The 24,083-nt window shown below is 38.3% G+C and overlaps 1 protein-coding gene across 2 annotated transcripts in view; it reads left to right on the top strand.

The window, feature by feature from the left end:
• The window catches only part of LOC100997602 (alpha-2-macroglobulin), a 46,522-nt gene extending 24,425 nt beyond the window's left edge, over window positions 1-22,097 (top strand). The window contains exons 19-36 of one of the 2 annotated variants that reach the window (XM_003905948.5): window positions 742-970; window positions 1,674-1,800; window positions 2,143-2,264; window positions 2,895-2,946; window positions 9,326-9,409; window positions 9,688-9,864; window positions 10,159-10,246; window positions 11,663-11,819; window positions 12,099-12,173; window positions 12,591-12,771; window positions 15,012-15,235; window positions 16,925-17,143; window positions 17,312-17,439; window positions 19,229-19,319; window positions 19,989-20,057; window positions 20,964-21,066; window positions 21,581-21,622; window positions 21,966-22,097. In XM_003905948.5, coding sequence (XP_003905997.2) covers window positions 742-970; window positions 1,674-1,800; window positions 2,143-2,264; window positions 2,895-2,946; window positions 9,326-9,409; window positions 9,688-9,864; window positions 10,159-10,246; window positions 11,663-11,819; window positions 12,099-12,173; window positions 12,591-12,771; window positions 15,012-15,235; window positions 16,925-17,143; window positions 17,312-17,439; window positions 19,229-19,319; window positions 19,989-20,057; window positions 20,964-21,066; window positions 21,581-21,622; window positions 21,966-21,982 — 2,185 coding nt within the window. In that variant the 3' untranslated portion in view covers window positions 21,983-22,097. Of the gene's footprint in view, window positions 1-741; window positions 971-1,673; window positions 1,801-2,142; window positions 2,265-2,894; window positions 2,947-9,325; window positions 9,410-9,687; window positions 9,865-10,158; window positions 10,247-11,662; window positions 11,820-12,098; window positions 12,174-12,590; window positions 12,772-15,011; window positions 15,236-16,924; window positions 17,144-17,311; window positions 17,440-19,228; window positions 19,320-19,988; window positions 20,058-20,963; window positions 21,067-21,580 lie in introns of both variants that reach the window. The other variant, XM_009180159.2, reaches the window with a different exon arrangement.
• The last annotated feature ends 1,986 nt before the right edge of the window (window positions 22,098-24,083 follow it).

Below are 24,083 nucleotides of genomic sequence, written 5' to 3' on the forward strand. Positions count from 1 at the left end.
TGGGAAGTGCCCTTACTGCTTCTCAGGCTCCCTGTAAGTCGATCGTTTTCCTGCCCCTTCTGCTTCCCCGTGCAGGCTAGTTAGAAGCCCAACACTCAGTCAGCAACTGAGGAAGTGGGTAGACGAAGCCTAACTAGGAGCTGTTAGCTAATTTTTCAGTACTGAAGTACTTCTTTCAAACGCATTGCTAATTTCAGGAGATGTTTAACGTAAATACATCAGCTAAGAAGTCTTACTAATCTAATTGCATCAGAGCTAAAAAATTTTGTGCAAATTTAATTCTAAGATTTCCAGAAAATGGGCATAAAGACCAAATATAACCAAGTACTGCACAGATTAATGCCTGTAAGAGATCCCTCATTGGTTGGCAATCCTGAGTTAAATACAGATTCAGTCAGACCCACTATACACAATAGTAGTAGAATTTAAAATTATAAAGCAGCCCTCAGTGGAACAGCATTTTTGGGAAGAGAACTGAAGAACAATCTCAAACTGCATATTACATTTATAACTATATTGTCTGTAAAAAGTTATGCTACAATTCTGATATACTACAATTAAAAACAGCTGGAAGAAAAGGCCTTATATTCCCCATCTCAATCCTTGATTATACTCTCCGTTATTGGTCTTTCTATTGAGTGTTTTTAAGTCGTGACAGTAGAATCATTCCTAGGGATTCTCTCCCTAGAGAGGATGTATTTAACTGCTTCATTTCTATCCTTCACTTTCCCTCCTCTCCAGCTCATCAGGTGTGGCTGAGGTAGGAGTAACAGTGCCTGACACCATCACTGACTGGAAGGCAGGGGCTTTCTGCCTGTCTGAAGACGCTGGACTTGGTATCTCTTCCACTGCCTCTCTCCGAGCCTTCCAGCCCTTCTTTGTGGAGCTCACAATGCCCTACTCTGTGATCCGTGGAGAGGTCTTCACACTCAAGGCCACGGTCCTAAACTACCTTCCCAAATGCATCCGGGTAAGGATCTCTTTCCTCAATTACACACAAGGTAGCCATCAAGTAAATTAAAAGTTGCATTCCTAGGAGTACTGACAAACTCTTGTATGCAAACTATGCTTACTAGATATTCATGATTGTATAAGTTACAGGTTGTGAGATCTCCAAATACCAAATTGCACCATAAAGCAAGTTGCTAGCCCTTATAACCCTTCAAAGTTAGTATTTGTGTGGTATGAAGACTCCTGACAGGGATGACAAAAGTCAGGACTTTATTCTCATGACAGATTCCATAAGGTTTCAACCTCTACGATCTCATATATTTAACTTTTCATAGCTCATTCATTATATTAAACCTAATTTTAAAAGTTGTTTGTGAGCATCTTACCTCTGCTGAAACCATAACTGTTTATAAGTCTTGTATCCTCTGCTGGGAGATCTGAGCGAATGGTCAAAGTTCCAGACCAAAGAGGTAGAGCAGCATGCCATCATTACCTTTCCCTTCCTCTGGTCCCATCATGTGAAAGAGCAGGTTGCTTCCAAAATAACTCAGATTTATATGTCAGATCCACTTAAATGTATTTCAGGTATTTGATCTTCATTTATATCATCTTTAATGTGAGGCAACCTGAAATCTAACCAATTCCTCAAGATGCTTTATTGCAAACCCATTCTCCCTCTGTTCTCCTTCCCCCTCTACTCTCTTTCTTATGTGTGGTTTCAGGTCAGTGTGCAGCTGGAAGCCTCTCCCGCCTTCCTAGCTGTCCCAGTGGAGAAGGAACAAGAGCCTCACTGCATCTGTGCAAACGGGCGGCAAACTGTGTCCTGGGCAATAACCCCAAAATCATTAGGTGAGCAAAAAACTCCTAGAGGTAATTCTTTACTCAAAGATTGCCTATGGCAGTGGGAACCTTATACTGAGTGCTACTTCCTTCAGGAAAAGACCGCTAGATGCTGCGATTTTTTTCCTTTGTCTTTTATTCTAAGATACCTACAAAGATATCCTCAACATCTCCACCTTGAATTCCCAGTATCATTCACCTCTCATTTGCATGTTTCCATTCCTGCTTCTGTGTTTTAATAAAACAAAAGTTTACAGAGCATTGAACATTTATAAATCTTGAGTTTGGAGGCATGGAGGAAGGGGAAGATGGCATTCATTTCTATTGGCCTTTTTTTTTTTTTTTTCCCAGGAAATGTGAATTTCACTGTGAGTGCAGAGGCACTAGAGTCTCAAGAGCTGTGTGGAACTGAGGTGGCTTCAGTCCCTCAATATGGAAAGAAAGACACAATCATCAAGCCTCTGTTGGTTGAAGTAAGTAAGCCTAAATAATATATAGTCCATGATAATATATAGTAATATAGATGGGTAACATAATAATAATATATGGATATTTTATAATGTTATTCTCATGTATCTCTCTGTCTCTTGATTTACTTTCTGTTTTGTTGGGGTGTTTTTGTTTTTGTTTTTGTTTTCGAGACAGAGTCTTGCCATCACCCAGGCTGGAGTGCAGTGGCAGGATCTCTGTTCACTGCAACCTCTGCCTCCAGGGTTCAAGCAGTTCTTGTGCCTCAGCCTCCTGAGTAGCTGGGATTACAGGCGTGCACCACCACACCCAGCTAATTTTTGTATTTTTAGTAGGGACAGGGTTTCACCACGTTGGCCAGGCTGGTCTCGAACTCCTGGCCTCAAGTGATCCACCCACGTCAGATTCCCAAAGTGCTAGGATTATGGGTGTGAGCCACCATGCCCAGCCTCCCTTTGATTTACTTTCTTGCATAAAATTACCTCCTACATATATTGCTTATATGTACAGAATTTTCTTAGATAATACAGTTCAAATCCTTCTCTTCACTATCCAGATATCTGTGGTCCCTCCATTAACACACATGTTCTAAAGGTCAGTCCATTCTCACTAACTTTTCTTTCTTTTACCTAAAGCCTGAAGGACTAGAGAAGGAAACAACATTCAACTCCCTGCTTTGTCCATCAGGTAAGAGTCAACCATCATAATTTAAAAAACATTAAAGTCTAACATTTAAAGTTCAAAGAACATTTATATATTATTCCTACACTTTCTCTGTGATCTAAGACCTGAAGCAGCATCAATGCATTTGACAATTGGGGAAAACAGTTCTTAGGAAGGCCAAGTAATTTGATCAGAATATCCCTAGGCCTGCATTCTGAGTCTTGATCTATGTAGCACCTATGCAAACATCAAATGACTTTCTGACCAGTGTATGGTATGGGCATAGGTAGAAAGTGGGTAGAATCAAAATGAATATTACCAAAGGGGATGTTTCCTTAAATAATTAGTAAGGCAAACTCTGGATGGCTGAGTTCGGGGCATTCTAACACTGAGTTTTGCATAGCCAACGGTATTTGATAATGGGATTGCTATTTCCCAAAGAAAAAGTTGTCATGGCCTTTACCATTATTGTCATATTAATGTTTGTTTGATGCCTATCCTGTACCTAATGCTCTATCAATCATTTGAGAAGAAACTTACAGTAAAACTTACAGTAAAAATTTTATACACTAAGAAACTTACAGTAAAAATTTAATACACTAAGAAATGTATCAGCACAACGCATTCTCACCCCAAACCAACACTGAATCAACACCATACTCTGACTACCTACAATTTCTATTTAGTATGTTTTTCATCCTAAATACTAAATACTTTACCTATTCATCTGTGGCCAAGATGTAACATATAAAATGTATCCTAAAACCATACTTTCCTCGTCATTTAGCCTTATTTCTACATTTAAGTGAATTGAGTACCTATCATTCAATCCTTTTATCATGACTTCTCCATTTCTGAGTTCCTTATTTTGATTTATCTCTTAGGTGTAAGGCCTAATCATCAAATAGCTTTATTTAATTTCATTTTAATTACCAACATAATCAAATTTGCTTACCTAATTATATAAAAATATATTCTTATTTAAAAAAAACAAAAGAGAACATCATATTAAAGGTTAATGTCAACCCCCTGAACATTTTTCAGTACTTTGTCATCCATTTATCTTTAGAAATAATGTGTGTAGATGTATATGTTTGTGGATGTGTGATTTACATATAATAAACTGTATAAGTTTCATTGTATAAATCACTGTTTGTTTTTTACTCAGCATCCTGTCTTGGAGATTTATCTATGTCAAATTGTAGATCTAGGTCTTTCCTTTTCATTGCTTTTAATCTTGTAATATAAATATATCACAATTCTGCTTAGTGTTTTAGTCTTCCTATATTGATTTTTTCAACTATTTGCTAGCTTTAAAAAAATTAGTTAATTATAATAATAGCCTCCTTATGAACATATACAAATACAGCTAGGGTACATACCAAAATGTTAAAAATTCCTGAGTCAGAGAGCATATGTGTAGATATGCATAGTTTTATTTGTTTGGTTGGTTGTTGTTCTTTAATTACATTGTAAACTGACCATTTATAATTGTATATATTTACAGCATACAAACTGATGTTATGATTTATGAATAGAATGTGAAATAATTAAATCAAGCTAATCTCAAATACTTATGTTTTGTGGTGAGAACGTTTGAAATTCTCTAAGCAAGTTTGAAACATACAACACTCTATTATTAACTATATTCACCATGCTGTGCAATAGATCCCAAAAAGAAAAAAATGTATTCCTTCTGTCTGAGACTTTGTGTCCCTTGAACACAATCTTCCTTATACTCCAGCCTCATGCTCCATAACCACCATTCTACTCTCTGCTCCTGTGAATTTGAATGTTTTAGCTTCCACATACAAATGAGAACATGCAATATTTGTTTTCCTGTACCTGGCTTATTTCACTTAACATAATCTCCTCCAGATTTAATCATGCTGCCCTAAATGGCAGCATGTTCTTCTTTTTTAAAATGGAATGGAATTCCATGTGTATATATACCAAATTTTCTTTATCTATTCATCTGTTGATGACACTTATGATTCCATAACTAGACACCAGTAATTTGATAGGGATTACGTTGAATATGTAGATTGCTTTGGGTAGTGTGGACATTTTAACAATATTAATTCTTCCAATCCATGAACATTGTATGCTTTTCATTTATTTGTGTTCTCTTTGATTTCTTTCATCAGTGTTTTATAGTTTCCAGTGTACACTTCACCTCCTTGATTAGATTTATTTCTACATATTTTTTTCATAGCTATTGTAAATGGGATTGTTTTTATTTCTTTTTTGATCATTCATTGTTAGTGTATAGAAAATACTACTGATTTTTATGTGTTGATTTTGTATCTTGCAACTTTATTGCATTCATTTATAAGTTCTTGCAACCCTTTTGTGAAGTCTTTTGAGCTCCCAATATATGATAATGTCATCACCAACAGTGAAAATTTTACTTCTTCCTTTTCAATTTGTATATTTTTCATTTCTTTTTCATGTTTGATTGCTCTTGCTGATACTTCCAGTACTACTTTGAAAATAAATGGTGACAGTGGGTCACCATTTAAACTATCAGAAATCAAAGACGAAGAAAAAATTCTGAAAGCAGAAGGTGATAAGAACCATATCACATACCAAAGGGGATGTTTCCTTAAATAATTAGTAATGCAAACTCTGGATGGCTGAATTCGGGGCATTCTAACACTGAGTTTTCCTGTACCTGGCTTATTTCACTTAACGTAATCTCCTCCAGATTTAATCACACTGTCCTATGCTTGTTATTAATATTTTGTCCTTTAACCCTTGTACTAGAGATAAAAGTACTTTTAATACCATCATTACAGTCACAGAGTATTCTGAATATGGCTCTGTATTACTTATACCATTACATTTTGTGCTTTTGTGTTTTTGTATTGTTAATTAGGAACCTTTTGTTTCAGCTTAAAGAACTCCCTTCAGTAATTCCTGAAGGCAGGACTAATGTTGACGACTCCCTTAGCTTGTAGTTTGTCTGGGAATGTTTTATTTCTCCCTCATTTCTAAAAGACAGCTTTGCTGGATGAAGAATTCTTGATTACACATTGTTTTTATTTTTGTTTTCCTTCAGCACTTTGAATATATTATTCCACTCTCCCTCAGCCTGCAGGGTTCCTGCTAAAAACCCATGGATGGTTGTATTGGAATTCCTTTGTATGTGATATGTTTCTTATCACCTTCTGCTTTCAGAATTTTTTCTTCGTCTTTGATTTCTGATAGTTTAATTATTGTGTCTTAGTGAACAATTCTTTCATTTGAATTTCATTGGAGAACTCTGTGCCTCCTGTACTTGGATGCTGGCATCTATCCCCTGATCAGGGAAGTTTTCAGCCATGTTGATTTTTTTTTTTTTCTTTTTTTTTCCTGATTCTGTACTCTTTTTTTTTTCATTATTGCTTTAAATATGCTTTATAGTCTCCTTCTTCTGGACTTTCTTTAATGCAAAGGTTTGATTTCATGATGATGTCCCATAATTTCCATAGGCTTTCGTCATTCTTTTGTCTTTCTGCTCTTCTGCCTGGATAATTCCAAATATTCTGTCTTTGAGCTCACTGATTCTTCTGCTTGACCAAGTCTACTGTTGAGCTTTCTATTGTATTTTTAAATAAAGTCATTGTATTCTTTATTTCTAGGATTTCTATTTGGTTTCTTTTTAATTGTTTCTATTTATTTTTTATTTTACAATATTAGCTAAGTTGCAGATAATTGTTTCTATTTCATGTCAAACTTCTCACTTTGTTGGTGTATTGTTTTGCAAATTCATTTAATTTTGTATTTATATATTCTTGTAGTCAACTGAATTTCTTCAAGAGGATTATTCAAGAGGAGAATTCTTTGTCAGTGATTTTATAGATTTTCATTTCTATGAGGTCAATTTTTTGAGCTTTGTCAGTTTCTTTTGGAGGTGTCATGATTCCTTGATTCTTCATAATCCTTTGTCCTTGCATTGTTTGTGCATTTGAGGAGAAAGCCACTTCTTCTGGCCTTTATAGGTATTCTTTGGCAGGGATAAACATTTGCTATTTAGTCTAGCCTATAATTCTGGAAAGATCAGTTGGTGACAACCTTGAGCAGGCAGAGTTTTTCATGGGTTCCCTAGTTGGCTGGGCCACTGCCTTTGCTCTTATGTTTGGTAGGGCCACTGGTTATGCCTTGCTGTCTGGCAAGATCACTGTTTGGTCTCTGCTATCTGGTGGAGCTGCTGGCTGGGTACTGCAAGGGCCTCTGGTCAGGCCAGTCACAGGATATATTGCCTGGCTGGATGATTCTGCTATTTGGGACCTTAAGGTAGACAGGGTCACAATCTGGGCTGTGAGATTAGGTGGAGTTGTTGCTTGGGTTGGACAGAAATAAATACTATACTTCTTAGATTTGCATAATAGAGGACTGCTACCCCACCCTTGTGCATGGAGCCATGGAGTGAGGTTTTGGCTGAGTTGAGCCACCCTTTAGACTCCCAGGTCAAGCGTATTTAACCCCTACACTTCTATGAAATGCACAGAAGTGTCTCCTACCTGGGTGGGATCACTGGCATAAGCTCTGAAGCTGGGCTTACAGACTGGCCATCTGGAAACTCAAGCTAGGTTGAACTTCCCACCATGCTTCTGAAAGTGACCAGCTCAGTTTTGCAGATGGGCTATGCAGTTGGCTGGTGTCTCTGAATGAGTGCCATAGCTGGCAGAAACACAGAAGCACTACTAAAATGCACATGCTGGTCACTGTGAGCTCTGTCCTTCTTTGTTTCTACCTGACCTCAGGTAGTCTAGTCATGCCATTACTTCCAGTGTTCCCAGTGAAATGAGACCAGAGTGGGCTTCCTGAGAAGTGTCTTTGAATACTTGAGAATCTTGATGTCTACCTCTGGTTCTCTTTCCCCTCTGTGGAAACTGTGACCCCAGGGGAATCCTCTCTGTCTGGCATTGTGCTAACCTAAAGGAGTGGGAACAGTGACATGGTCAAAGCGAGACCATTCTTCCTACCCTTCTAATTTGTCTTCACTCAGTTCTGTGAACAATGTATGTGTTCTAGACTTGTTTCCAAGTATTGGGGTTTTCAAAATAGATTTTCTGATCTGTGGATAGTAGCTAGTTGGACTTTCTGTGGAGGGAGAGAAGATCCTGAGACTTTCTAGTCCATCATCTTGCTTTATTCTGAGTTTTAATAGAACTACAAAAAGAAAATTCTCCTCTTTATTACCCAAATGCATTTATACTTCCACCAGTATACATTACCATAGTGTTATACTTGCCATCATCTGTTACCATCAAAGTTTTTCATTTTAATTTTTGCCAAAAATTTAGAAAAAAAAATTTTGCTGTTGTTTTAATTTATATTTTTTTAATTACAAGCATGACCTTAGTTTTGCATGTTTATTAATTGCCTTTATAATCTTTGGCCATTTGTCTTTTGAGTAGTTTTTTTCTGACTCGGTTGTATGACACTAATTCTTTATCTGTTGAATATGTTGCAGATATTTTCTTTCATTTGGTCATTTGTGTTTTTAACTTTGTTTATGGCATTTTTTTAACAAAAGTTTTAATATTAATTTTATGAGAAAGGGAAGATAATTGCTACATTTTTCATTTGTATATAATTCACCAATATTAAAATTTTAGTAAATGTATATTCATCAGTAGCAGTTATTTTATTTTCAGTGAGTCAAGCATTTTATTTTGCTTGGCCTTTTGTCCCTTAACTATGCTAATGGCTTTTTTTAAGAAACATTTTAATATGAATTTTATGAGGAAGGAATTCAGTATGAAAATAAATACGACACTTCTCTCATTTTCATTTCATATAATTTACCAAGATTAAAATGGAAGTAAATGTATGTTCATCAGTAGTAATTATTTTATTTTCAATGCATCAAATACTGTTCATCTTCACTTTCTTATCCTCAATTTTCTAGGTCTTCCATAAAAATACTATCTTTATATCCAATATTTGAAGAAAGAACATAGCATTATTATAGAATTCAGGACCTTTTGTGGGTAATTTTTCCTTTACCTATGTATACTTATAGGGCTTTGTTGTTGGTATTTTCTCCATACAACTGTTGAGTAAGGAAGTTGGTGGTGGGGGCTAAATAGACCATCTTGTGATAACCATCTTGTGTTAGCCATCAGATGACAGCAGCTGAATCACAGCATCACCAGGCTCTTACAATTTGTTGTCATATTTGGCGTGCAATTCTACATAAGTTACTGAAAAGATCATTGAAGAAGAAATTCTGAAAATCACAGGAACCAGTAGCCCATTTGTAAGATATGTATATTACTGTTGTATTAAAGGAGGACAACTTTTCAGGAGAAGTTTAGTATAAGGCATAGTCCTAGCTTCTGGGTCATAGAGCTGTTTAGAAAGATATAATGCAGAAATAATTTTCATATGTCTGATTTGCTTATTTCTCTAGGTGGTGAGGTATCTGAAGAATTATCCCTGAAACTGCCACCAAATGTCGTAGAAGAATCTGCCCGAGCTTCTGTCTCAGTTTTGGGTGAGTCTCCAACCCATAATGGATCTGGGCATTAACAGCTTCTATTATACTATTTTTCTTTGCCATAAATATATACTAAAAGTGACACTATAATTTTAACTTCTTTCTTCTCTTCTTCTTTGGGCTTGTTTATTGTTTTCAATCATACTCCTATCCCTGGAAGAATCATCCTTCCTAAATTTTCTCAAATTCTAAGCTCAACTAATTATTTCTGCTTAATGATTTTGATAGATGATAATCTCCAAGCTTTATGACTTCCCATCTCTCCCATTCTCTAGGAGACATATTAGGCTCTGCCATGCAAAACATACAAAATCTTCTCCAGATGCCCTATGGCTGTGGAGAGCAGAATATGGTCCTCTTTGCTCCTAACATCTATGTTCTGGATTATCTAAATGAAACACAGCAGCTTACTCCAGAGATCGAGTCCAAGGCCATTGGCTATCTCAACACTGGTGAGTGATTACTCGAGTAAGGGAAAACTTGAATGTTATTTCAACTGGATTTCCCAGTAGGTTTCAGTTACTTATGAATATCATGATACATTAGCTTAGCCTACTATGATAGTTAATTTCATGGAAACTATCCACGCTCCAACCTCCAATAAAATGTTTAAGGCTCAGAAACTCCTAATCTATGACAACAAAATTTAAGAAATGTCACAAGGGAAGCCAAGGTATTTTAGTAATTCCTCCGCCCTCAGCATGCACATTAATCCATTGTGCTGTTTCATTAATCTTCCTTTCCAGGTTACCAGAGACAGTTGAACTACAAACACTATGATGGCTCCTACAGCACCTTTGGGGAGCGATATGGCAGGAACCAGGGCAACACCTGGTAAGGAAAGAACAATTTTTTGAGCTCCTTTTTGTGTGCCAGCTCTTTTACATGTATTACCTCAATTATATTCACAGCAACACTATCAGATATGTATTATCAGACCGATGGTTTGTTATACTAGATAAATCCACCAAGAGTAGCAAGGTACCAAGAAGAAAACCTGATATCCAAATACATGTATGTTAGGCTTGTTTCCAAAATTGACCCTATTAATAATATACCAAGGTTTTCTTTCTGAAATGGCTATTCTTTCTAAAGTAGCTGCCATAACCATGAGTTTTAAAATGATATTGCCAGTGAACATATATAACTTCCAGATAAACCATGTTAACTTCAGTGTATATCGTGTCACATTCTAAGTCATTCAGCTTGATTTAGAATGAATTCATTAATAGGAGGAAACCATTGAGAAGGAAACGGTAACGTAAAACATTTTTTAAATCCCTAAAGTAAAGCAATATCAAAAGTTACTGCATATAAGAGCTGCATGTGAGAAGATTCTGTCATCTGCAGAAGGAAATCTCTAAAGATAAGAGAGATTTAAAGCCTTACTCGAGTAACTAACAAAAATAAGTAAATTCAAAGTACTTGAATGAAAAAAAAAAAAAGTACTTGAATGTAAATTCATTCAACCATTGTGGAAGACAGTATGGCAATTCCTCGAGGATCTAGAACCAGAAATACCATTTAACCTAGTAATCCCATTACTGGGCATATACCCAAAGGAATATAAATCATTCTACTACAATGACGCATGCGCACGTATGTTTATTGCGGCACTATTTGCAATAACAAAGTAGTGGAACCAATTCAATTGCTCATTAATCATAGACTGGATAAAGAAAATGTGGTACATATACACCATGGAATACTATGCAGCAATAAAAAGAAATGAGGTCATGTCCTTTGCAGGGACATGGATGAAGCTGCATGGAAACCATCATCCTCAGCAAACTAACACAGGAACAGAAAATCAAACACCACATGTTCTCACTCACAAGTGGGAGTTGAACAATGAGAACCCACAGACACAGGGAGGGGAACAACACACACCAGGGCCTTTTGGGAGGTGGTGGGTGAGGAGAGGGAACTAAGCAAATGGGTCAATAGGTGCAAGAAACCGCCATGGCACACGTATGCCTATGTAACAAACCTGCACGTTCTGCACATGTATCCCGGAACTAAAATAAAATAAAATATACTTAGACTCCCTGTGGCAAAGAGAGAGGTAGCAAGGAAATACTAGATCTAGCAGATTAATCAAGCAGACTAAAGATTAATCAAGGAGATGAGATCTCTAAGTACACAAGAATTTTTGTTAGCTAACTGACATCATATGAAGCCTGTTGCTGTGAAGTGGTTGTAAAACCACTGTAACAACATAAATATCATGATCGCTTCCTCCCTGGTCAGGCTCACAGCCTTTGTTCTGAAGACTTTTGCCCAAGCTCGAGCCTACATCTTCATCGATGAAGCACACATTACCCAAGCCCTCATATGGCTCTCCCAGAAGCAGAAGGACAATGGCTGTTTCAGGAGCTCTGGATCACTGCTCAACAATGCCATAAAGGTGAATCATTCTGGAGCTAGTTTTGATTTGTCCGTTATGATACCTGCAAGGATGAGGAGGGAAGTGATAATGTGAAAATTTCTAAGGGATAGCATCAGAAGAAAATAAAACCTGGATGGCACCAAAAAAGAGGGGATAGAACAAAAGTGGATTGTGATACTTTGCCCTATAGGGATGGATATGGGTAAGGATGAATTCCATGACACAGCAGAATAGAAATAACTAATCAATGGCATTCTCAGAAGTTGAATTATTCAAATCTCTCTCTTGTATTCACAGGGAGGAGTAGAAGATGAAGTGACCCTCTCCGCCTACATCACCATCGCCCTTCTGGAGATTCCTCTCTCAGTCACTGTAGGTACCACCTCATTCCTCTGCTGAAGGAGAGTTCTGGATGCAGCGAAACTGCTGACCTGCTGTTTGAAATGCTATCCTATTAAAAGCAAAGCGTCAGTTTTCCTTCTATGCAATGCCAGTGCTTCCCAGATCTACAGAGAATTTGGTCAACCCATATAAGAAAGGTTTAAATTTTCCCAGTAATTCCCCTAGGCTATTTACCACCACCACTCAAAAAAAAAAAAAAAAACTTAAAGATATGTCTTTTGAATGTGAGAATAACAGACAAAAATACTATTATATCTATCGATAAGAATGAGGAATAGTTGGGAAAATGCGTTTATAAAACTTCTGTGCTGTGATCTGTGTATTTTCCTGGGAACGCTAGCATGTCTGTTTACATAGCTCGGTTCCCTTCTTGTTCTGCCTTCACAGCACCCTGTTGTCCGCAATGCCCTGTTTTGCCTGGAATCAGCCTGGAAGACGACACAAGAAGGGGCCCATGGCAGCCATGTATATACCAAAGCACTGCTGGCCTATGCTTTTGCCCTGGCAGGTAACCAGGAAAAGAGGAAGGAAGTACTCGAGTCACTTAATGAGGAAGCTGTGAAGAAAGGTGAGAGCACACCTGAGATCCTTCTCCTGGCCCATCCTCTGTATCAAGAGCTGCATGGCAAAAATCCCTCACTCCTACCTCCTGTGATCCCTGTCTCCTCTCTTCTTTTCTATATATCATATGTATTTTGTCCATATTGTGATTTTATAAAATCTAGGATTTCTTAAATCAGAAATCAAAAGACAAGAGGTAGTACAGATGCTTCTCAACTTATGATGGGGTTATATCCTGACAAACTCATTGTAAAGTCTGAAAAATCTTAAGTGGGACCATTGTAAGTCAGGGACCATCTGTATAGTATGCTAGTAAGAAGAGCATTCTCTGGAGACTAGCTCCAAAATGTGCTACCTATGTGAGCTTGGGAAAGTCATTAACTTCCTCGTGTTTCAGTTCCTTCCTCAGTAAAATGGGGATAAAAATAGTATTGACCTCACAGAGCTGTTGTATTAAATGAATTGGTATACATAAAACAATAGAGTAAATGGCACATAGCAAATCCTATAAAAGTACTAGTTATTACTACTAACATATCAGTTCTCAATATATGCCCAATTCTTACCTGGTACATTGTATAACCTTAAACATAAGAAAATAATCATGGAAGTAACTACTGGAATGAATTCTGGTATTTTCTTTTTTTTTTTTTTTTTGTGACAGAGTCTTGCTCTGTCACCCAGGCTGGAGTGCAGTGGTGCAATCTCGGCTTACTACAAGCTCTGCCTCCCAGGTTCACGCCATTCTCCTGCCTCAGCCTCCCAAGTAGCTGAGACTACAGGTCCCCGCCACCACACTCAGCTAATTTTTTTGTATTTTTAGTAGAGACGGGGTTTCACTGTGTTAGCCAGGATGGTCTCAATCTCCTGACCTTGTGATGCGCCCTCCTCAGCCTCCCAAAGTGAATTCTGGTATTTTAAGCCTATTTCATAAGACCAATAATGTTGCCCAGTCTACTCATATTCACACAATACTTCTACATATACCATGGTCTATATGAGGGGTTGAAAACATAGAAAATAAAATGCAAATCATAAGATGTCCATTAAAATAGTCTACCTTTTTCCTTTGATAGCCATTAATTCTTCTTGAAATGTATTGAGAAATATTTTATAATAGATACACAAAAGGGCATAAGCTATAACTAGAAAACACTGTATAACTATCTCATAGATTAAGAAATAGAAAATTACCGATATTGGAAAAATAAATCCCTTGTGTATCACTACCACCTCCAGAGGCAATCATCCTCCTGAATTTGTCATTACGATTCCATGGATTTCTTTATATTTTTCTGCATATGTGTCCCTAACTAATATTTAGAATCTTTACATGTGTTTCATCATGACAGAAACAAGATTTTTTTCTCTCTCATTCAAGAAACAAGAGAAACATTTTTGAATATTTCAGCAGCTTAGTTTTTTGTTTGCTCTAAGTTCAACATTATGTGGATGAAGACCCCTATACAAGTACGTCAGAGTCAGCTCATTAATTTTCACTGCTGTGTAATACATTACAGTCTATAAATTAGTCATAATTTACACATCGAGTTTCTCCCATGAATTTTTTTATGTTTTCTTACTAAAAACAATGCTGCAATGAATACTCGTGTGCCTGTTTTCTTGTGCATCTGTGTTTCTCCAAATTATACTTTGAGAAGCATAATGATGGATTAGTGGGCTAAGCATATCTTCCCTATTGTTGAATATCACCAAAGAGCAATTGGCTTCCCACAGCAGTGTATATCGGTTCCCACTGTTTCACATTCATGTCAGCCTGTGGTATTTCAAGGATTACTGTATTGTTTTTTTCAATCTAATGAGTACAAACTCTACTATTTCATGTGATCTGTGATCCTCACAAGAAATTGCTAAAGACAGGCTTTATAGGAAATGTAAACAAACTCCAGCTATGGTCTAATATAACATCATATAACATCAAAAATAGGAAACAGCCACACCCAATGAGACAACTGCTGTGCCATTTCTTTCTCCCACCAACCCAACTATAGCAACTATTTGAAAACATAGATAGGCATAGGCTTCTGACTCCAGCATCAATATCTGCCTTAGCTGGGCTGAAACACACCAAATTCGGATTTACATAGAAGGAAAAGCATCTACCTACAGTTCAGGGGATTATAATGGGCATGCAATTCTCATTTCAACACTAGCTTGGGTACTTTTATATTTATATTTAAATATAAATATGTAGTCACTTATAAATATCTTTTTCTCACCTTTAAGACAACTCAGTCCACTGGGAGCGCCCTCAGAAACCTAAGGCCCCAGTGGGGCATTTTTACGAACCCCAGGCTCCCTCTGCTGAGGTGGAGATGACATCCTATGTGCTCCTCGCTTACCTCACGGCCCAGCCAGCCCCCACCTCGGAGGACCTGACCTCTGCAACCAACATCGTGAAGTGGATCACGAAGCAGCAGAATTCCCAGGGCGGTTTCTCCTCCACCCAGGTTGGTGATTTGCCAAAACCTTTGATTTCACCTTCAGGCAGCAAAAGATTTGAACAAAAAAGAAACAAACACATCCAAGAAGAAAAAATAAAGATGACAATAACTTGAAGTGAAGGAAAGTTTTCAGTATCCAAGGATAATGGGAAATAAAAGCAAATGAAAGTCAAAGAGGGCCAAAAGGAAATGCTCAGAATTCGGGCAACCCATCACTGTGTTATTATCCTTCTGTTTCCCATAACAACACTGCCTTCCTCAAGCAGCAGTGGAGCATCAGCAGAATGAAGGAGATGTCTCCTGCCATTCTCCTGGAAGCTATAGGGTCTCTTTCAAACTGTTCAAAGGAACTCTACTCAAAATCCTCCAACAACCTCTGCTCACAAATCTCTCCATTCTTTGGTCCCCTTTAATAGGCTTTTTTCAAAACTACACATTTTGTGCTTCCCCTATTCAACCTTTTTTTTTTTTTTTTTCCTTAAGACAGAGTGTTTCTCTGTCACCTAGGCTGGAATGCAGTGGTGCGATCTTGGCTCACTGCAACCTCCACCCACAGGTTCAAGCAATTCTCATGCTTCAGCCTCCCCAGTAGCTAGGATTACAGTCATGTGCCACCATGCCTGGCTAATTTTTGTATTTTTAGTAGAGACGAGGTTTCACCATGTTGCCCAGGCTGATCTTGAACTCCTGAGCTCAGGCAATCCACCCTCGTTGGCCTCACAAAATGCGAGGATTATAGGTGTGAGCCACTGCATCCAGCCCCCTATTCACCTCATAATACACAAACGTTTATTCATCAGGAGCATAAAGAACTGTCTCGATTCATCCAACCTCCTAAGTCTAGCTATATAACCATGTATCTGAACAATTCATCGATATGTACACAGCAGGCAGTTTTATCTTCGGAGAATTTAGATGTTTGCTTATATACCCTAAAACAGAAAAAATGTGACAAAATGGCATTCCATCCTATTTCCATTGTATTAATCTTTCATCATATGAATGAAAAAAACTAAGTAATTTTGTTAAAGGTTATCATTCATTTCTTAGAAATATATTATTTGAAGGAGGCCATCCAGGTTCAGTGTTGATGAGGATATCTACCAGCAGACATTCACTGGGAACAGGAAATCACCCAATAAAAAGGGAAAGCCAAATAAAAATGTCATTCAATCCATAAGATAATTATAATATTCATCTTTTATTTCTTTTGGAGAAACTGAAGCATGACTCTACTCATGGCTGCAAAGAACCTTGGGTTCTCTTCAGGTCACTGACCTCAGCAACTGAGCAAAGTTTAATATGGGAGAGAGCCAGACTGAACTTTGCTTGGGTGATGTCAGATGCGACCACAGTTGTCAAGAAAGACGTGTTAGCAAATAGCTGATGCCAATAACTGATTATCATTCACTTATATTTTCCACATTCCATGTTCCACATATACTTAGAGAGAAAAGGATCAATTTTCTGATAAATAAAATAAACATGTAGGGCATACAGTCCAAGGTAGATATTTGAATGTTATGGCTCTTCAACTATCTAAAGATTAGAATCAATCTTGAAATTAGAGCTCCAATATTTAAGTAGTGAGGGAAGTAGGAAATCAAAGTCCCTCACATGGGTCTTTGAAAAATATGTCAGCCCTCAAATCTTTAAAATACCCAATGGGTTCTCTCACTCATCTCTCTCTTCCAGGACACAGTGGTGGCTCTCCATGCTCTGTCCAAATATGGAGCAGCCACGTTCACCAGAACTGGGAAGGCTGCACAGGTGACTATCCAGTCTTCAGGGACATTTTCCAACAAATTCCAAGTGGACAACAGCAACCGCCTGTTACTGCAGCGGGTCTCATTACCAGAGCTGCCTGGGGAATACAGCATGAAAGTGACAGGAGAAGGATGTGTCTACCTCCAGGTGAGACTCTTGGGCAGGTGAGGACAGAGGACAGATGAGGACAGCAGCTGTTCTCACTGAGAAGTCCTCACTCAGAAAACAATGGGGCAAACCAGAGAAAGAGTTAGGGAAGTTGAGAGGAATTCTGGGAAAGGGCAAAAAACTGATTTTGTCTTTGATGTGCCATAGACATCCTTGAAATACAATATTCTCCCAGAAAAGGAAGAGTTCCCGTTTGCGTTAGGGGTGCAGACTCTGCCTGCAACTTGTGACGAACCCAAAGCCCACACCAGCTTCCAAATCTCACTAAGTGTCAGGTAAGACCTTCTGACTTTATCACCTAATCCTAAGAATAACCACCAATCTTCGTACTGGAACTCCTCTTTAAGTAAAGCAGTACAATAGTAGATGTTTGCACTATTCGTTAAAAATGCAATGTATTCTCTTAAGTTGATACAATAGAATTTCTCAATGATGGGGTTTACATTGTCCATCCAGGATCTATTATTGTGCAACCTCATTGTTTAAAGGGTAATAATTTCCCTCAATAACAACTAAATAAATATTACCCATTGCCTCTGACCTGAATTCCTTGTTATGTAATGAAATCCTATATTATTCTTGCTTTATTGAAGACAGGGATGAAGAATTACTGAAAAGTTTGACTAGAAGGAAGTAGTGAATCTTTAGTTAGAATTCTTACTGGCAATAAATAAATCTCAGGTTATATATGATATAATTAATTTTGGGGGAAGATATACTTATATGCATCAATATTTAAATAGCGGCAGATCTGACAAAAACTTCTCTCTCCACAAACATATAACTTGGTTGGGGATACTATTCAGGAAAACAGTTAAGACAAAATCTATGTAACAAATAACTGGCATACATCAAAAAGAATGAGATCATGACCTTTGTAAGAACATTGATGGAGATGGAGGTCATTATCCTTAGCAAACTAACACAGGAACAGAAAACTAAACACTGCACATTCTCATTTGTAAGTGGGAGCTAAATGATAAGAACACATGGACACAAAATGGAGAACAACAGACACCAGAGCCTATTTGAGGGTGAAGGATGGGAGGAGGGAGAGGATCAGAAAAAATAACAATTGAGTACAAAATTTAGTACCCAAGTGATAAAGTAATCTGTACACCAAACCCCCATGACACGAGTTTACCTAGATAAGAAACCTGCACGTGTACGCCTGAACCTGAAAGTTAAATATATATATATATATGTTTTTCATTTAATTTAGCGTGTATATATATATGCCAAAAAATAAATTAAGTAGTCCAAATTTCAGATGCAAACTCTCAGGGACAAGACGCTAGGTGTTTCTAAGTGTTTTGTTGAAAGCCAGTGTTTAAGTAAACGTTATAAATTGTTGTTGGTTTTGTAAATAATGTAGACTGAAATTTATTATTCATAATATACATCATTTTGTCAGCTGAAAGACAATAAAATTAAATAAATAAAATAACAGGCATAGATTAGAGGTCACAAACAGCCTGTGCCTCACCTGTAGAGCTTTCTTAAAATGCAGATCCTCGGCCCGGCACAGTGGCTCAGGCCTGTAATCCCAGCACTTTGGGAGGCCAAGGTGGGCAGATCACCTGAGGTCGGGAGTTTGAGACCAGCCTGACCAACATGGAGAAATCCCATCTCTATTAAAAATACAAAATTCGTCGGGCGTGGTGGCACATGCCTGTAATCCCAGCTACTCGGGAGGCTGAGGCAGGAGAATCGCTTGAACCCAGGAGGTGGAGGGTGTGGTGAGCCGAGATCATGCCATTGTACTCCAGCCTGGGCAATAAGAGCAAAAAACTCCATCAAAAAAAAAAAAAAAAAAATGCAGATCCTCAGCCTCTATACGGTAGAAATTCTGATTCATCGGGTCTAGAGCAGGGCCTGGTCTCGGTGACTTTAATAGGCTTCCTAAAAATTCTATACACACCACTTTTACAAACCACTGGGATAAGATATTTGGGAAGACTTACATGTACCTTTTAGAACTGTGGAATGCTTAACATGGACATAGAAGAAGAAAATATTTAAAAACACAGAAAACTCTAATCCTTTCCTTCCATGGATCCTCAGTTATACCGGGAGCCGCTCTGCCTCCAACATGGCGATCGTTGATGTGAAGATGGTCTCTGGCTTCATTCCCCTGAAGCCAACAGTGAAAACGGTAGGTTTATCATAACCCCAGAATGCCCTGTTTGATTTAATGTTGTATGTATCCCCAGCATAAGACAATACTAATATTAAAATACTATGAAAATCAATCTCTATCAAAGCCTTACGCTTTTTCCAAGCTCAGAAATACAATCACATGTGTTTGTATGAATGCTCACCGTGTGCACAGCCCTGCGCAAGGACCTGTGACTACAAGAAAAAGACTGTCAGCAGGTGTTTTTCAATGTCTTCCTAGCTCAGAATTTTGTTAAGAAGATAAAACATATGAACATGAACCAGTGAAAAATATGAAAATGACTGGCATAAACTATAAGTATTACAGAAGTTAAAAGAAAAATCGAGCAAGCAAAACAGGAAAAAAAACTCCTTATGAAGAAATAGAAACTGAATTGAACTTTGAAATATGAGTAACTACCAAGTTTAGAATACCTAGCTGTCTTTTCGTCAGATAGATAACTTTACACATTGGTCTTGTGTCATACTGATATTGAACCCTTTATGCCTTTCATTTTTAATTGTGTTACATTATATCTTTGCTTACAAAAAGCATTTGAAGAATTCTATCCTCAGGGTTATTTTGGCAATACAAAATATTTTTTCTGTGGATTCCCCAAGGATTTCATCTATTTATTAACATTGGTGGTGTTTCAATTTTCTTCAGCTTGAAAGATCTAACCATGTGAGCCGGACAGAAGTCAGCAACAACCATGTCTTGATTTACCTGGATAAGGTAAGAGACCTTCTGGTATATTGAAAAAAAAAAAAAAAAAAAAAAAAGTAGATAATAATCCTCCAAGGGAACATCTGGGAAGGTAAATGCGTTTTAGAAACATCACTTCCATGCTAGAAATTTCAGAATTCTAATGTTAACGCTAAAAGAATGTTCTCCTCTCCTTTATTTATATTTCACCAGACATTACGGGTAGAAATGGCTTATTAGGATCTTGGGATATGAATATTCCTAAAACCCCATAAGCAAGAAATCTTCACAGAATGTGTTTATTATGTTGACAGGTTATTTTGATAGCCAGTAATATAAGGAAGTAGCGCTTATGATTAGTCAATTATTAGTTAATTATCAACATAACAACAATATGAAAGGAAAAAAAACTGTCAATCTCCACAAGGACTTGAACCATAAAATAATAAGACCAGTTCACCAATAAACCAATCTGATTTTATAGATACGTGTGGTAGGAGAGTTTGTTCATGCACATGTTGATGGGAATTATGGTTTACAAATTTTATGAAATTTAAGCCTGGAAAGATCAACCTTTTAGATGCCTCCTTGAGTCTACACAAGTATTCCTGCAAGACAGAGAAGTGAAGCTATACCAAATCTCTGGATATTTAAAAATGAACACAGTCATCCAATAAAAAGTATGTATCATTTACCCCCATGAAAGGAGCTATGTATCGGCACTGACAGAAGTATATGTGTTGTGTTAGTTTTTTAAGAAATAATCTGGAGAATTTATCATCCCCTCTGAGAGATTTCTGCACAATTTAATTAAGGACCCTATAGTGTGCTGTAGGATGATAAAGCTTTTCCCCCAAAAAACAGGTGAATACTTAAACTAATTCAAAGAGAGAAGAAAGCTTCCTGAAAGGTCATTTAATTGACTTTGCTTTCCAGGTGTCAAATCAGACACTGAGCTTGTTCTTCACGGTTCTGCAAGATGTCCCAGTAAGAGATCTGAAACCAGCCATAGTGAAAGTCTATGATTACTACGAGACGGGTGAGTGACAGTGATTTTCACATAGAAATATTTAATTCCTGATCACAGAAATTCAGATTTGGGAGATGTGTTGGGGCTATTTATTACATTAAGTAATTACATTATCACTTCATTTTGTCTCCATCGAGTCTGATGCTCCTCTTTTTGTCTCTTATACACACATTGTAGAAACAACCTGCATTATAAATGTATCAACTACTAATACGAAACACCTGTGGGATATTCAGTTCCCTTTTCATCAGATAAATAGACTGTATGACTATGAAATTTAAGTAAGTAGAACATCTGAAGAGTCCTCCAGGAGTTTGGGATAAAAGAAAATATAAAACACTGTATTTGAAAGGAGAATATAAGGTAGCAAGCAATGCATCAAATGAGTGATGCTAATGTTTCTGGTACAATACTGTTCTTCCCACAACAGACTCCTTCCTTGGCCTGTATCCCACAGATGTTTGCTTTCTTCCTCACTTCATGTAATGATTTCTGGTTTTTTGTTGGTTTTTTTCTTTTCCAGATGAGTTTGCAATTGCTGAATACAATGCCCCTTGCAGCAAAGGTAAGTCACTCACACTCCTTCAAAAGGCAGTCAGAGCTCCTTCAGCTTGTCCCCCAAACCTTCTCCTTCATAAAACCCTGGGTAAATATTTGTCAAAAACATCAGGTTACTCACACTGCACATTATTATAGAAAAACACATTTACTGGAGAGGGCCACTGACTCTGTCAAACCTCAGACAGTCCCTAGGATTGCTTATGGGTAAAGATTTGTAACAGATTTGGGTTCCCACTGTACTGATTAGGTTTCTTTGGGCACTATGCCACTCAGAGCTAAGGGAAAGAATACTCTCTGCTCATGGAGACCCAAGTCTGTCTTAATTTTTTTTCTTTCCAATATCACAGATCTTGGAAATGCTTGAAGACCACAAGGCTGAAAACTGCTTTGCTGGAGTCCTGTTTTCAGAGCTCCACAGAAGACACATGTTTTTGTATCTTTAAAGACTTGATGAATAAACATTTTTTCTGGTCAGTGTCTTTCCCTGTTTCCTGTTCATTCAATAAATATCTTTTTACATTTCCATATGATTCCCAATAGAACACCAAGATAAAACTTAAAGGAATCAAGTGCTGAGGGACTTCAGAATACAAAAAAAAAAAAAAAAATACAGTGATGTTGGTATGAGTAGGCTTCATGTAAGGACTGTGGGGAAAGAAGAAAGTATTGGGTTATATACTAGGAAGGTGGTTATGGAAATACCCTATGAAAAACCCGAAGAGTGAATTTTTATGAGAAAACAAGACTGGCTTCACCAGAAAAGACTTTTTACATTAAAATGAAGTAGAATGGAATACAACATTGAACAGGTCATAATGGGAGGCAGGATAATTGGGACCTGACCTGAACTGGGAGTTGTGTGTCCTATGTTACCCCAAAATCTGCCACTGATGAGAGTCATCAGTCAGTTAACCTGGGGTCTCAGATTCAATAACAGATGAGCTGAAAGTAATGAAGGGAGGGTTCATGCAGAAGCAAGTTTTCTCAGAAGAAGGAATGTGTATGACTCAAAGTCCAAATAGGAGTATTATATTGGAGCATCTTTCTTCTGGAACTTTGAGCCAGGACGAAAGGATAGCTGTAAAGTCAGGAGATATTCTGATGCAGAAATCAGTTCTTACAACATCTGATTGATGTCTGATGTCTCACAACATTTCTTCAGTCTACTTTTAAAATATATAATTTTCTTTGCAGTAAGTATTGCAACATACATTTCCATTCTATGGAAGGAGAAGCAAAAGCTTCAGGAGTTTTTGAAGAAGTTGGAAAGACTAAAGCAGGAGGATTGAGCCAAGAGAGTCTGAGGACAATGCTAGGAGTCCTACTCTTCATTTGGCACAAAAATGACAATGTTTAGTTAGGCAGAAGGGTGAGTACGAATTGTATAAACTAAGAACTGGAAAGGACTTTGAAGTTCAAGCAATCCTTAGCTCTGTCTCCAGGCTAAACAAAATAAGAAATAAAAGCTATCACTTTTGTGTGGTGCTTATTCTGTAAGCATTACCCAGATATTAACGTATCAGCATCATGGGATCCTTGAGGTGTCACTCTCCTGGCTAGTCTGGTGGCACCTTTGCCTGAGTTTTTCTCTGGGCCCACCGGGCTACTTCTGCCCACTCGCACTTGCTGGCAACCTGGGTCCCGGATCCAAGAGAGACTGAGACAGGGGTGCAGCGGAGAGGGGCGTGCTAGGGGTGTGTGAGCAAGCGTGGCCACCGTGCAGTCACACACACCAGCTGCTGCCTGGGTTGGGCAGCTCCAAGCACCAGCACAGGCTCTCTGTGAGGCGGCTGGACCAGGCACACAACAAACAGCTTCCCCCTGGACCAGGTGCACCACAAGCAGCTTCCCACAGTGGCACGGGGGAATGCAGTGACATCAACCAGGGCCCCAACGAGAGAGTCACAGCCCGGGCTCAAGGAGCTCCCAGGTCTGGGCTCTCCAGAGGCCCGCAGCTCTTCTCTCGCTGTGGGGAGCAAGGGACATGTTGCAGCCCTGTTTGTGTTATGGCTCTTTTAGCCTTGCTGTGCGGCTCCTCAGCTCCTGCATCAAGCAGACAACCGGAGAATGAGACAGATGAAGAGGAGCATTATTCAGCAATGGAACAGAAGGATGAGGAAGACGAAGAGGAAGGAGACTCGCAGTTAGTAGCTCCTTTCCACAGCCAGGGTATCCCAACGAGTGTTCAGCTTCTATCAGAAAGGAGACCCTGGAGTGAGCGGCTCCTCTCTGCAAACAGGTCTTCCCATTGAGCTTTCAGCTTTCAGCAGGGAGGAGGTCCTAGAACGGGTAGTTTCTCTCCACAAGCAGCTCATCCGTTGTCTTCCCATCCTCTCTTCCAATCTAGCTGAGTCCACGTGATTTTATGAGCCTCAGAGGGGAGGAAATGCGTGCCGATTGGTCCATGGGCAGTCACGGGTGGGCCCAGGGAACAGCACAAGTTCCCTCTCTGGTCTGCAGGCTTC

The sequence above is a fragment of the Papio anubis genome, unplaced genomic scaffold (assembly GCF_008728515.1).
Source record: "Papio anubis isolate 15944 unplaced genomic scaffold, Panubis1.0 scaffold113, whole genome shotgun sequence".
NCBI lineage: Eukaryota > Metazoa > Chordata > Mammalia > Primates > Cercopithecidae > Papio > Papio anubis.